Below are 15,243 nucleotides of genomic sequence, written 5' to 3'. Positions count from 1 at the left end.
GGCTCACAATCAATTTGACGCTGGACGCGCGGCGCCCGCCGAGAAGGCGCCACAAAAGCCCGCGTCCGTCCGACCGTCAATGTGCAACTGGGGATTTCCTTCGCTTAAGTTCTGGCGACGATCGGAATTGGATTGTCCGATGAGAAGTCGCTCGCGTCGAAACGGCGCTTTGGCGGAAGCGTTTCACCGTTGGGAAATTAAAAGGGAAGGTAAAATTGTTCCAAAAAATAAATGTGCTGTAATTACTAACAGGAATTTTACACTATTTCATTTGACGTCGATGTTACGGACGGGGATGTGTTTATGTAGGTCAATTAGGGGTGCGTAAATTGTCCAAAAATCCGATTAAACATGGATTTACGATGCTATTTTACCATATTTTATGAAATTAATTCCTTCTGTAACATGATTTTTAAATCATATATTACATATAAAAGGCCTGATTCATTCCAAGGCCCCCCCAACACCAACCCTAAACCTTTTAAAAATAACAAAAGGAAACCATTTTTAAAATGATACGTACGCACACATAAATACAAACATGGACCGTATTTTGCGGACTATAAGGCACACATTTTTCTGCACTTTTCTGATGTATTTTTTGTTTTTTTTAACATGTCTTTGTTCTTTGTTTGAAATTAAGAAGTCACATTGCACTATAAAATGTCTTAGTACCGCCAGATTCATATCAAAAAGTAATATTCTCGGACTTTTACTTCTGTCTTACCAGTGCACATTTTATTTAGCATTTTATACTTGCACTAAAACACCGTATCTAACCACAATTTGTCCTCACTTCATTTTTATTGTATATAAATATTTTTAGGACGACTTATTTATGTGTACACTTGATGGTGAAGCTTTAAATCGATATAATGAATTAAAAAATGAAACAAAATGACAATAAAAGCATTAAATTCAATTCAATGATGACAATAAAGTCATTCACTTCTATTCAAATTTAAAATAAATTCATTCATTCATTTTCTGAACCGCTTATTCTCACAAGGGTCGCGGACGGGGTGCCGGAGCCTATCCCAGCCGACTACAGGCACTAGGCGGGTCGATACCCCGAATTGGTGGCCAGCCAATCACAGGGCTTAAAAAAAGCCCTCCAAAACTGCGACTTCTATCAATTTTGTTTCCCTCTGGAGCGACTTATAGTCCCCAAAATACGGTATTTACCAATAACAGACACAAGGCGGCGCTCACCGGTGGAGTTGAAGACGCCGGGCGAGGGCGGCGTGAAGCTCTCGGCCAATAGCGTGTTGTACGGAGACGTGCCGCCGCGGGTCTGCAGCACCGGGTTCGCCAGAAGGTGGTTACCCATGGCGGCTGTAAAAAAAACAACACACAACAAGTCCATAATCATAAAGCGAGCGCTCGCCGCAAACGCGTTTACGCGGAGGCCCGTCGACGGCGGCGTGTAATCACGCCCGAAATGACACCAATGTTTACGGTGGCTCCAAACGGGGCTGTTTTTTGGAACGGCGCCGTTTTATGGAGTCATTTGGCGGCGTCCCCGTCGTAACCTTTGAGCGAAAAACACAATCCCACGGCAAAGTTAGCGTTTGTCGTCGTCGCCATTTCCTTCCCTTTGGGGGAGGGGCGGAGTTAATGTGTGCCACTATGTCATCTCGGAGTGCAGCCATCGAAACGCAGTTAATTTTAGCGGGGAAATGCGTACGCCGGCGAAAAGACAAATAGAAGCGAAAGCGCGGCGTGTAAAAAGGCCCGAGGCCAACGCGAACACAAATGCCATGAAATTAAAAACGGGACGGCATGACGGAAGGCGCCAGGTACGGCCCGCCCTCGCCTCGCCGTCGTCACGTGGAAGATAAAAAAAAGAAGCGCTGGGCTATTTATTGGTCCTTCAAAGACCTCTGGCGGAGACGGCTCGTCCAATCGTGTGGCTTCAATTGCGTTTTGGTACTTCCGCCTGCCAGACCTCCCGTCGCCCCCCAAATGAATGTGGGTACGGTCTCTGTGATGTCCTCTTAGGAATACCCGAGAGTCCGGATTGAAGCGGGGAGGGAAAGTGGGGCGGAGGAAATGGTTGGCGCGAGCACTAGGCTTTGGGGACGTGGCGGAGATTGTCGAGCGACGCGGTCAAGCGGCAAAGTGGCGAGGGAAGGAGTATCTTGATGAAGGGCGGGTGGGTTTTGTTTGGGTCGCTGTGGGCTGATTATGTGAATTTGTCGATGTTGGGGGTGTCGGAGGAATCTTTTTGCTGTGCGTTGAGGGATTCTTTACAAGGGCCATTTAATCAACTAATCGATAACTATTGGAAGGAGGAGAAATTGTTGATTGACAGATGACCAAAAAGGTTCACTTCCTCTTTTTTTAAGCCTCCTATTGGCAAATTTATTAGATTTTTTTTTATATATGACTGTACATAAATTTGAAATTTTTTTGGATTCAATAGACTAATTGATAACTATTGGAAGGAGAAATTGTTGATTGACAGATGACCAAAAAAGTTCACTATTTTTTTTTAAGCCTCCTATTGGCAATTTTTTTTTGAATTTTTATATATGACTGCAATTGCATTTGAAATTTTTATTTATTTAATCCACTAATTGATAACTATTGGAAGGAGGAGAAATTGTTGATTGACAGATGACCAAAAAGGTTTACCTCCTCTTTTTTAAAGCCTCCTATTGGATAATTTATTTGAATTTTTATGTATGACTGTACATAAATTTTGAACATTTTTGGATTTAATCGACTAAACGATAACTATTGGAAGGAGGAGAAATTGTTGATTGACAGATGACCAAAAAAAAAAAAAAAAAACTCACCCCGGTTGAGGGTGGGCGTGCAGTTGATGTCCCCCGCCATGAAGGACGATTCTGTCTGCTTCCGAACGGTGTCGTTCCACATGCGGCGGATCCGACTCTGGGGTGAGAGAAAAAGTAGTGAGGAAAAAGGAAAAAAAAAAAGAAAAACACAAGTGTGTGGTGGTGGTGGTGGGGTGGGGGGTCTGTGGGGGTTCTCGATTTTTAGCGCTCTGCGGGGAAGCTGTAATCACAACTGCGGGGTTTACTATAAGCCACTAAGAAAACAAGGCACACAAAGAGATGACTAGCAGGCAATACCATGTCATCAAGGAAGGGGCCAAATAACGACTTGATGTTCAAGACATGATTGCACCAGTGAATACAGTCCCATTATGGCAGGAAAAAACAGAAGAAGAAAAAAAACAAGAAACGGCAACAGAACGCTCTTTATTGCCTGCGAGAATTGGGTTGCTTGTGTGCGTCTTTTCGTTGCCTGAATGTTGTGAGTCGGTGCACTGCATCAATGATTGCAAAAAATAGACCTTGTTAGATGTAGGAGGTCAAAAATGAGGCAAGGGATGGATATTGAGCAAAAAAAGGAAATGAGGATGGGCTTCTTAACGAAGAAAGGATTCCGGAATTGGATGGTGTGTTTTTAGCAAAAAAGGCTTGGCGTATTAAGCGTATTGTTTTTATGGTCACACTTGCTTCAGTTCACCAACAATTGTGTCATGTCGTGTAAATGTAAAAGAGATGATGAAAAACAAAAAAAGTAATTTTGTTGGATTATTTTGGAGATTAGTTTTTTGGATTATGGTTCCCCCTTATTTGAACTTGAAATGCGCTTTTCAGTTACAAACTAAGCTGTAAAACAGTTTTAACATTCATAGGTGGAAAAGGGAAAACAAGAGGAGTGTTGCCTCATTTTTAGGTGGAAAAGGGAGATCTTGTACAGTAATCCCTCGAATATTGCGGTTAATGGAGGCCAGACATGGCCGTGATAATTGAAAAATTGTGAAGTAGGTTCACCCCTATTAAAAAAGTGTGTGTGTATATATATATATATATATATATATATATATATATATATATATATATATATATATATATATATATATACATACATATATATATATTTAATATAGTCCTAGTTGCAAGTTTTTTTAAAGTTCATAAAAATGTGAAAATCCATGCGGAAGCCACTTTTGTTACTTGGACTCAGCACTGAAGTAAAAATAATAATAATAATTAATAGGAGAAAAAAATTACAAAGTAGGGTCACACCTTTTAAAAATGTATATATATTTTTTTACTATAGTCCTAGTTATTTTTAAAGTTCATAAAAATGTGAAAATCTACGCTGAAACTCGTAAGCGGAAGCCACTCTTGCTACTTGGACTTAGCACTGAGGTAAGAAAAATAATAATAATAATAATTAATAGCAGAAAAAAATCGCAAAGACAGGTCACCCATATTAAATATATATATATATTTACATATATTTATATATATATACATATATATATACATACACATATATACACACATGTATATATATATATATATATATACATATATATATATATATATATATATATATATATATATATATATATATACATACACACATACATATATATATATATATATATATATATATATATATATATATATATATATATATAACTATAGTCCTAGTTGCAAGAGTGTTTTTTAAAGTTCATAAAAATGTGAAAATACACGTGGAAACTCGTAAGCGGAAGCCACTATTGCTACTTGAACTAAGTAAAAATAATTAATCATTAATAGCAGAAAAAATCGCAAAGTAGTGAAGTCAAGATAATCAAGGGATTACTGTACTTACAGGTTTTTTTTTAAAATCCATTATTTTCTTGGATTCCACAATAATATCTACTCCTTGGCAATCAGGAAAACATGAAATGGTTGCTTTTATGACTGAAAACCCATTGAAAAATAACACATAACAAATCCAATTGATTCATTGGCGTAGGAAGTAAAGGTGAAAAATAGTAATAATGTAAAAAAAAAAAAAAAAATCATGTAAATAAATATTTACCTACACTTGACATGGCCACCACTGCGTGTATTTGACAAGTTGAGCTTTTAACACAGCTTGCTAGCAAATATTGTTTTTTCCTGAACTCCAATGTTGCCATGTTTTGACTCAAATTTGAACCCCCCAAAAAGCTCGACCTTTATCCCATTTACCGTCAGGCAATTTCCCACGGAAGAATCGCTTTGATGCAATTTGCGCACCATTTCGAGAAAAAAAACGACCCACAAAAAAATGCACGGGTGTGGCGCTCACCTGTCGGTGGGCCGCCGCGTGGCGAGCTTGGCTGCCGCTGTAGTAGCGGTTGTTGGCGCGCAGGCCCGAGTTCTTCATGGCGCCATGGGAGCTGCTGGTGGAGGCGCGGCTGCAGCAGTACGAGTGTCGCAGGCACTTGCTGTATTCCTTGTGGACCTGCGGCGTGGGGAAAGGATATTTGGTCCGGCGGGATGTTTGCGAAGGCGGGTGGGTCGCCTTGGGGAAAAATACCTTTTTCTGAAGAGCGCAGTGGAAAATGAAGATGAACATGCCCTGGAAAGCGTTAAATGTGGTGAAAAGGTAGGCCATGATCAGCGAGTTCTCGTTGATGAACATCAGGCCGAAGGCCCAAGTCAGCCCCAAGAGGACTAACAGGGTGATGGCGCCCAAAACCCACGATCTGGAAAGAAAGAAAAAAGCAAGTTGTTATTTTACATGTGGTTAATAGGAGTTTTCAGTTTATTTACTGTGTTTTCTGGACTATAAGGCACACGTTTTTACATAGTTGGGTGAGGCTTATGACTAATAGTGCAACTTGATTTTTAGTATGTTTTTATTCCCTGATCTCCGGTGCCTATTTAGCCTGTTACACTTCATTTTGATATTGTTACTTTGATGTATGTTTGTTCTTGGTTTCTAATTCAATGGCTCGCCCAAGAATCCGACTTCTATATTTCTTTTTCCTCTTCATTGGTGCGACTTATTTTTTAGAAAATGAGGGTAATTAAAAAATTGCCAAGCCAAAATGCAACTTATGCTCCAGTGTGACTTATATAATATATATATATATATTTTTTTAAAATTTTTCTATTATCATATTTATTTAAATGATATTTTCCTCACCATTGAGGACTCTGTCTGAAAAACACGGAAGTAAAAGTTGCATCCCAAATGACCAATTGAAATGAATGAAATTCATTCAATCAAAGACGCATACGCATGTTTTGAAGCAGAATAACGGGGGGATTTAAATGTCCGTATTTCACACGGCGACCAACTTTTGAACTCCGAACGAATCAAAACGGCCGGGAATCTGGTTTTGGTGCCCCGAGGTGGCATCGGTTAGCAAAGTGCAAAAGTCCATCTCACTTGATGCTATCCAGACGGCTGGAGTCAGGCTTGAGTGCCGACGAGTTTCGAATCATCTTGTGTAAAGTGATCATCAGCAGAACCAGGTTGAGCTTGGACAAGAAAGAGAAAGAGAGAAAAAGAGAGAGAGCAATCAAATAAAAGTGCAGCCGAGCCGAACGTGCGCCCGTGCACTCTGCGTGACCTCCAGGAGAAAGAAAACTAAAGCCCGCAGATAGTCTTCAGGTTTGACTGCACAATATCACACCGAGCAGCAGACAGTAAAGCTAATACCATAATAACAAATGAAACGGGTCCAATGAAGCTCCAGATGAAGTAGTTATCCATCCGCAGCCAGCATCTGGAGGGGCACACAGAGGAGACGGGAATTAGACCCCAGCGATCCCCCAGCCAGCCCCCAGCCAGCTTCACGCCGTTATTTCTTCGTCTCGGCGGAAGACAAACTATACTAGTTAGGAGGACCTCATCAAAACTAATGCATTTTCTTGTACTTCAACTAAGACTCCATAGGCTGTTAACCATTTTACTCTCTTTTTCTTCCTACTTATTTGTGTGACCACTTATTCATGACTACTTACTTATTCTGTTGACTACTTATTCAAGTTGACCTCTTATCTATGTTGACTACTTATGTTGTTGACTACGAATATATGACTATTTATCCATGATGACTATACTGATCTATGTTGACTACTTATGTTGACTACTTACTTATGTTGTTGACTTATCTATGTTGACTGCTTATGTTTTTGACTACTTATCTATGTTGACAATACTTATCTATGTTGACTACTTATCTATGTTGACTACTTATCTATGTTGACTATACCTATCTATGTTGACTACTTGTTTTTGACTACTTATCTATGTTGACTACTTATCTATGTTGACTACTTATCTATGTTGACTACTTATCTATGTTGACTACTTATCTATGTTGACTACTTATCTATGTTGACTACTTATCTATGTTGACTACTTATCTATGGTGACTACTTATCTATGGTGACTACTTATCTATGTTGACTACTTATCTATGTTGACTAATCTATGTTGACTAATCAATGTTGACTAATCAATGTTGACTACATATTTCTTGATTTATTTTATATTATATTTGTATTGCATTGTATTGAGGCGACAGATATGACCCTCTCGGCAACGGGTAAAAAAAGGAAGACGGTCGGCGACCCGTCCGGGCACGTACGCTTTCTTGGTGCCGTAGCTCCTGTAGTCGATGGCCGCCGAGATGCCCACCACCAGCGCGGGGAAGCAGTAGCCGCACAGGTAGTAGTACTTTTTGCGCGAGTATTCGCTCTCAAACACCTCCACCAGCATGAGGTAGAGCTGCACGCCCTCCAGGCACATCCACGAGAAGGCGGCCAAGAAGAAGAAATGCAGGAGTCCGGCGAAAATGGGACAGGCGATCTGAAGCCGAGGGGGGAGGAAAGACGGAGCAGAGGGACGGAGAGAAGGAAGTTCAGGTGGAGGAGAAGAAGGAGGAGAAAGGAGGAGGAGCAAGACAGAAGAAAGGCTAAACTAGCAGATCGTGCAGCCAATGGGCTTCAAGTGGAGAAGGAAAAAGCAGAAATCTGCCAAGTCAGTTAAAGCCAATCCGCTTCAAATCCATTTGATGTCTATCAACGTCTATAGCGGTGGAATAGTTTGCTACAAATACATTTTAACTTTTTTTAATGATCGATCAGTATCTTGAAAGTTATGTCTTAAACTGACATCTATTTCTACTCTGTTTGTAAATCCTTTCATTCATCCGCCCTAACAATAGCTCATGTTTAGATTTTTTACATGCCCAAAAATATGAACTTAAAGGGCCTCAAATGTCAAAAAGAGAACAAAATATGTATTTTTCTAAATGACCAAAAAACATCATTTGCTCTCTAAACGGTCTTCAGTGTTAAAATCTTTTTTCTTAAATGAGCAAATGTATTCACTTGCTCTATTCATTCATTTTCTAAACCACTTATCCTCACATGGGTGGCGGGGGGTACTGAAGCTTATCCCAGTCGGTGGCCAGTCAATCGCAGGGCACAAGGAGACAAACAACCAATCATAACTAGGGGCTATGTAAAGTGATCAACTAGCCTAGCATGCATGTTTTTGGGATGTGGGTGGAAAGCGGAGCACCCGGAGAAAACCCACACAAACCCGGGGAGAACATCCAAACTCCACACAGTGAGGACTCACCTGGGATCGAACCCACGACCCAGGAAAGCATCTCACCTGGTAGTCGGTTTTATCCACGCCAATGAGGAAGAGCAGCTCGGCCACAAAGAGGTTGATGCACAGGTTCTTGTGGATGGTGTTGCGGTCCGTCTGAAGGCCTCGCAAGAAGCAGAAGGTGGAGATGCAGATGGCCAGGCACACCAGCGAGATGACGATGCCCACCCAGGTGATGACGAACAGAATCAGCTCGTGCATTCGGCCCTGGAACTGAAGGAAAATAGCGCCATCAGGGGGGAGGAAGAAGACAAATACAGTAATACCTTGACATACGAGTGTCCCAACGTTGGAGAAATTTGAGATACGAGGAAAATTCCAAGCTCATTTTTTGCCCTGAAATACTATTTTCGTAAACTCTGCCACGGTTAGAGCGCAACCATTTTTAAGTGTGTGTGGAAGGAAGTTCATTTAATTCAATTTATAGTGGCTATTATTTTACATAGTGTCACAAAAGTGGAGCGAACCACCGTCGCACACACTGCCGTTAGCCGTTAGCCGTTAGCCGCTATCGTGCGTCTCAAAGGAAAGAACTTCGTACACTGGCGTACATAATAATGTCACATTTTATTGAAGATAATAACCACTAAATATGTATTTGTTACTTTGTGAGCGTAGGCGTAGATCTAGAAAAAACTGAATATTCAGGGGTTTTAATCTAGTTCTTTTAATCAATTTATAATTAAAAAAATCTTAATATTATATCTAAAATGGTCCGGCCCACATGAAACCGAGTTGACGTTAATGGAAAACTAAATATTTTGGGGTTTGTACCTATTTTTGGTTTTTAAAAAAAGGATAATATGACAAAAGATGAGCAAAAATGTCAGTGTGTGTGTGTCTGTACTCACGTTGGTGTCGTGGTGCGTCATGAGCACGGCAAAGTTGGTGAGGTGGCTGCACGAACAGGTGGTGTGCGTGGCGTTGGCGTCCAGCAGCCTGCAGCCCTGCGTGGACCACTGGCCCGTCATGGAGCGCTCAGAATAGTTCCAAAAGGAGCAGTTTGGGCTGTAATAGTTCTCCAACTAGAGGGCCAAAAAAACAAATACTTCACTCGTAGGGGCCAAGTTAAAAAAAAAAGAGGGAAAACGGCCGTCATTTTTGGCCAAAATCCCTTTTATGGGTCCTGAATCCAAAACGAACCAGGATTTTTTTTATCCCATAAGAGATTCGCCATGTTTTTTTTCTACAATAAACAACACAGTCGACAAGCTGTAACAGCTTGAAATGGATTTAATAAGGCAACGTTGGCTGTCCGTGACGTTGATAAACGTACGATGCATTTTTTTACCGCTTGATGGCAAAAACATGTGAAAATACAGATTTTTTGGGAAGAAAATTAAAAGCTTGTGACAGGGCAAAAACGATGATTAGATTTAGATTCTGTGCGCACACAATTTTTTTTAAACCGTCTGTTGAAGCTAAAGTCCAGTTGCATGTAAGAGTAATTTCATATTTTATTAGTTTGTCAGCAAGCATCAATTTTTCTGCGGTATGAAACGAGCACTTGGGCATTATTTGGAAAGGTTAATTAACTCTTAAGCTGCAATTAACTGTCTCTTTTGCCACGAGCTATTTGAACTTTGCAATAAAAAATAAGAAATACAAAAACATGGCTTCTTATGCTTTAAGCTTTTTAAGATATTGGGGTATGAATACAGAATGCAGTCTCATTATTATATTATATAGTTATATAAAATGAGTTGAAATTAAATAATTTAAAAATAGGTTTATTTACTTAAAAATAAATAAATGAAATAAATATAATTATATAATTAATTACACTTGAATAATCACAATAAAAGCATTCAATTCAATAAAATAAAAAAATTAAAAACATTTAAGCTTTGTAAGAGATTGGGGTATGAATATAGAATGCAATCTCATTATACTTGTATTATATAGTAAAATTAGTTTAAATTAAATAATTTAAAAATGTGTACAATTTTTACTAAAAAATAAAATTATATAATTAATTATATATGAATAATGACAACAAAAGCATTCAATTCAATGCAAGAAAAAAATGCAAAAACATTTTTGACGTCAAGTGATCTCAATTTTTTTCGGGCCTAAACAACAGATTTTGATTTTTTAAAATTTCGGCAGATTCTGAGACTTCACAAGCGAGAACGGACCGGAAATCAACGGGAAAAAAAAATTCAAAAAAAATAATTAAAATTTGCTAAAAAGACATTGTCAATGGCGGCGAGCGAGCGAGACCCCACCTGCAGATGTTTGAGCGTGAAGACCACCGGCTCGGTGAGAAAGACGCGGCTGGACTCCTTGTTGATGGACGCCGAGATGACGTGGGAGTTGACGGCCAGGCGGCGGCGGCCGTGGCCCGCCGCCGCTGCCGCGTCCGTCTTGACCGTGGCGTTCTCGGTGGACAGGAAGGAGCCCAGGTTCTTGTACAGGATGAACACCACCTTCACTTGACCTGCGGCGGAGAAAATCTGCCGTCAAAACGTGGGCGGGATATGCTAATGACGCTAACGGTGGCGGGGATACAAAAGGAGGGAATTCGCCAAGGTTGGAACTATGGAGCCTTTCATCGGATTGGTCGGCGGCCGGCGAGATTTAACGCGGAACGGAACGTTCAGCCCTCAAGCGTTGGCCCGTCTCGTATTATTTATGAATATTTCATGCGCGTTTTGTTTCAATCATTCTAATCTGGTCGCCCGCCGCGGAAAGACAACAGAGGAGGGGGGAGGGGGGGGACACCAGAGCGCAAGATTGGCGAGTTCGGCGGTCTCGATTGTGATCGACGTGCCTCCCCGTCCCGTTCGATTAAGAGTCGGAAATTGTCTCGGCGCTTTTGGTTAATCTGATGAGTGGATTAATGTGAAGGACCTTCTCACTGGCGGCTAAATTCGCATAAAAATGCAAATGTGGAGGACAAAAAAGTGGAGTTGTGTGCGTTCACTACTATTTTTCAAATATCAAATTTACGGTGGATTTGCCAATTTAGCTCAATTTGTAGCTACAGATGAAATGTTTGAAATTCCCAGTCAGTCAAACTAATAATAAAATACATCAGGATGACATTTTTTATAGCCTTTAACTCTTTCATTGCCAGTGAAAGTTTTAGAAATCCATTTCAATTGTAAATGTTTCACTGACACGGACGTCCAATTCTGCTGGAATGGGAGGTTGGCAGCCAACTCGGTTTGAATTGGTCAATTTAGCTCAATTTGTAGCTACAGATGAAATGTTTGAAATTCCCAGTCAGTCAAACTATAGTCCTAAATGTGTATTTTTGGAAAAATAAAATACATCAGGATGACATTTTTTATAGCCTTTCACTCTTTCATTGCCAGTGAAAGTTGTAGAAATCCATTTGAATTGTAAAGATTTCACTGACACAGACGTCCAATTCCGCTGGAATGGGAGTCTGGCAGCCAACTCGGTTTGAATTTGCCAATTTAGCTCAATTTGTAGCGACAGATGAAATGTTTGAAATTCCCAGTCAGTCAAACTATAGTCCTAAATGTGTATTTTTGGAAAAATAAAATACATCAGGATGACATTTTTTATAGCCTTTCACTCTTTCATTGCCAGTGAAACTTATAGAAATCCATTTCAATTGTAAGGCTGGCGGCGAACTCGGTTAGAATTAGGCCACGCCTCTCCCCAATATGATTTTGTGTGGTGACTAATAGTTTTTGTGTGAGCGTGGCTAGAAAATAGCTTCATGAGATTTTTAAAATGTCGACGTAAATTGATGAAATAGAATTAGTTGCAACAATAGTTTGTTTTTGGCAAGATGGCTGACCGTTGCGACTGTACTGCTTGATGGTGGACGCCGACAGATGGATGGCGCTGTCGTTGGCGTGATTGGCCGGGAAGGACAAGTCCTGCAGGTCTCCTTCTGTGCTCAACACGTGCACTTCCAAATCTGCCCAGCAAAGAATACAAAAGGCATTTAGAACAGGGGCGCAGTGGGGTCCAAACTTTGGTTTGTCTCAGGGCCGCTTCGGGAAAAAAATCCAGGGGCAATTTGAAATCCTCACACTTTCATTTTTTAGACAGGGGATCAAAATCGGAACCAAAAAAAAAACAGACAAATTGGATTGGACGGAGGAATGAAAATATAGCAAAAATTCATTTGCAAATCAAAACAAAGAATATGGTTAACTAAAGCGATTTGGTGGCTTTCATGGTTTGAACGTCAAATGTAGCCTGAATTCCAGAATCTTGTGCGGGCCACATTCAATGATTTTGTCAGAATTGACCACAAAAATGGGGCGTATGTTTTAGCAGTTTTTACCTATGTTGGGTGCCCTGTCGGAGAAGCGACTGCCGTACATGTTGTTGGCCAACAGGAAGGCTCCTTTCTCCAGGATGTCCAGCAACATGGTGGCCGTGTGCGCCTGCTCCGTGACGTTCATGTCCTGCCAGGAGTCCAAGGCCTCGGGACGCAGGAGGTTGTCCACCGTCTGCACCACCGCCTTCAACAAACAGGAACACAAAGCCCACATTCTCAAGTTTATGTTTACATGAAAGTTTGCCCCAGTCTTTTATAAGCCTGGCGGGCTGCCGGGCTTCTATTATTTTTCAGAAGGGGTCTGTGTGTATAATCACACTGGAATTGAATTTTGAATGACAAAAGGCTTCAAATATCGAGGATATTATCATGAAATAATTTTGAATATTTGTGCATTCATTTATTATCATTATTATGCGGGAATCTATCACAGATGACTTGACAGTTATATATTTTTTAAATCATTAATTCCCATGATGCATGCATTAAAGTGCATGTAATGCATTAAACTTTTTTAAACGTTGCCGAAACGGGTCGGCCCGGCAGCTGAGTGGTTAACACGTTGGCCTCACGGTGGAGGTCCGGGGTTCAAATCCAGGTCGGTCCACCAGTGTGGAGTTTCCATGTTCTCCGTGGGTTTTCCCCGGATACTCTGTTTTCCTCCCACATTCCAAAAAACGTGCACGGTAAATCTGCAAGTCCGGCGCGCTAACCACCTAGCCGCCGGGCTAGCCCAACATTCCAACTCAAACGTCATATATTCTTCCTTTGCTACATTCCACTTATGTCTTTAAGCGGTCGGAAATCAAATGAATGCAAGCATTGGATAGTTTGATGGAGGATGTCATTGGTAGCCATGAAAGATGGAGTGTCACGCAGACACCAGCTTTTCCTGCTCATAAATGCTAAATTCCATTCAAATTGGCTCCATCATCGGCGCCGTGTGTCAAAAAGAGCGTGTTCGCGCTATTTCTCACGCAACGACATCTTGGGTGGTGTCGTGTAACTGCTCGTACAGCAGAAAGGTCACAGACAAAAGAAAGTAATATTTCAACATAACAAGGACAGCACACACACACACACTTTTGGTGATATTACGTTACATTTTTCGCATTTTGCAGACATTAGAAATTGCAGCTTTGGTGACGAGGATGGCAGACACAAGTGCAACCTTTATTTTAATTGTACAAATTCAATTCGGAAGTCATGTACAGGTGCAATTTAATGACATGAATGTTTCCCCTCATTAAATTTTGGACTTCAAATCAAAAATACCTCTTTTGGAAAAAACAAATAATCATATTATGACTCTCTGACTCATTTAATTTTAGTGTCATTCAATTGTATTGTTTTAATTCTCTGTATTTTGGGGAAAAAAATCTTGGAAGAGTACTTTTAGAATGTATTTAACCATTTGATGCCCAGCCATTGAACTCATGGAATGCCATTGACAGCGCTAGACGCCCAATTTTGATTGGGATGGATCAATCACTGCCAGGCTTTCCTGGTCAAAATGGATTGGACGGCTAGCACCATCAATGACAACGAAACATGAGCCTTTAGTGTGCTGAATTATATTATTTACTGCTATATTTTTTGTTATTAAAACTACTCTCAAATCAGAATACTATAAAAAATTATGACCCCCCAGTGCAGTCGTGTTATAATATAACATATTGTTTCTTTTATTTTACTCATAATCAGATTAAATTAAGATTTATGAAATCAACAACTGAAAATTCTCTATATTTCAGTTAATTCCCGATGAAATCAGTTTAGAAAAAAACAACCATTTTGACCACAACTGTAGCATACAATTTTTCATAAAGGACTTTTTTTTGTGTCTTTCATCACAGAAACCCAATTTGAGTCTCACATCTCCTTCCGCAGCAAAAATGTTCCAATCATGTTGGAGCTTTCATTTTTGATCATAAATTCCACCGTCCGATTGCGAGCGAACGACTAATTAGCGAACAAGACGGCGCGTGCCCGAGGGACGGTCTTCCTTCACGGGTGTGGACAGCTGGCAGACGAAAAAGAAAGTCTTACCTGGATGTAGGCCCGACACGTCCGCTCTCGCTTCTGGAACTGGACGGGGAGAGAAAACGGGATTTTAGATGGAAAATGAGGACGGATGGATGGCATAGTCCGAGCGGCGCCACCTTGTTGTAGTTGCGCGCGGCCGACTCCTTGTTCCCGGGCCTGAGGGACTGCAGCTGGGCGTCCAGGATGTCCAGGAGCTGCTCGATTAGCCGCACGGACGAGCTGATGTCCCCCGCCTGGATCCGCCCTCGCGTGTGATTGGCCAGCTCGCCGGCGATGTTGGCGGCATTCTCGCCGCTTTTGATCTGGGTAAAAAAAAGCACAAAAACACAATCAATAAGTCAAGAACACAAATCAATAAATCTGCGTTGAGTTCGGACGTTTGTGGCGGCTCTTCTTGTAAACAGAGAATTTACATATAAAGTACACCTCTACTTACGAGATTTTCAAGTTACGAAAAGACTCTTGGAACCAATTAATTTCATCAGTAGAGGTGG

General features: G+C 40.8%; 1 protein-coding gene across 4 annotated transcripts in view; it reads right to left on the bottom strand.

Annotated features, from left to right (window-relative positions):
• Nucleotides 1-15,243, bottom strand: part of LOC144087977 (adhesion G protein-coupled receptor L1-like) — a 121,975-nt gene that overhangs the window by 3,007 nt on the left and 103,725 nt on the right. For all 4 annotated transcript variants that reach the window (XM_077618135.1, XM_077618136.1, XM_077618133.1 and 1 more), the window contains 14 exons: nucleotides 14,866-15,051; nucleotides 14,753-14,791; nucleotides 12,707-12,887; nucleotides 12,212-12,334; nucleotides 10,665-10,876; nucleotides 9,288-9,461; nucleotides 8,440-8,649; nucleotides 7,406-7,626; nucleotides 6,472-6,538; nucleotides 6,199-6,290; nucleotides 5,341-5,509; nucleotides 5,110-5,265; nucleotides 2,802-2,898; nucleotides 1,213-1,335 (listed from right to left, as the gene is read on the bottom strand). In XM_077618135.1, the coding sequence (XP_077474261.1) occupies nucleotides 1,213-1,335; nucleotides 2,802-2,898; nucleotides 5,110-5,265; nucleotides 5,341-5,509; nucleotides 6,199-6,290; nucleotides 6,472-6,538; nucleotides 7,406-7,626; nucleotides 8,440-8,649; nucleotides 9,288-9,461; nucleotides 10,665-10,876; nucleotides 12,212-12,334; nucleotides 12,707-12,887; nucleotides 14,753-14,791; nucleotides 14,866-15,051 (2,050 nt within the window). The remainder of the gene's footprint in view (nucleotides 1-1,212; nucleotides 1,336-2,801; nucleotides 2,899-5,109; nucleotides 5,266-5,340; nucleotides 5,510-6,198; nucleotides 6,291-6,471; nucleotides 6,539-7,405; nucleotides 7,627-8,439; nucleotides 8,650-9,287; nucleotides 9,462-10,664; nucleotides 10,877-12,211; nucleotides 12,335-12,706; nucleotides 12,888-14,752; nucleotides 14,792-14,865; nucleotides 15,052-15,243) is intronic.

The sequence above is a fragment of the Stigmatopora argus genome, chromosome 14 (assembly GCF_051989625.1).
Source record: "Stigmatopora argus isolate UIUO_Sarg chromosome 14, RoL_Sarg_1.0, whole genome shotgun sequence".
NCBI classification, from domain to species: Eukaryota; Metazoa; Chordata; class Actinopteri; order Syngnathiformes; family Syngnathidae; genus Stigmatopora; species Stigmatopora argus.
Note: the sequence above shows the minus strand (reverse complement) of the source record. Positions and strands in the feature narration are given on the sequence as shown.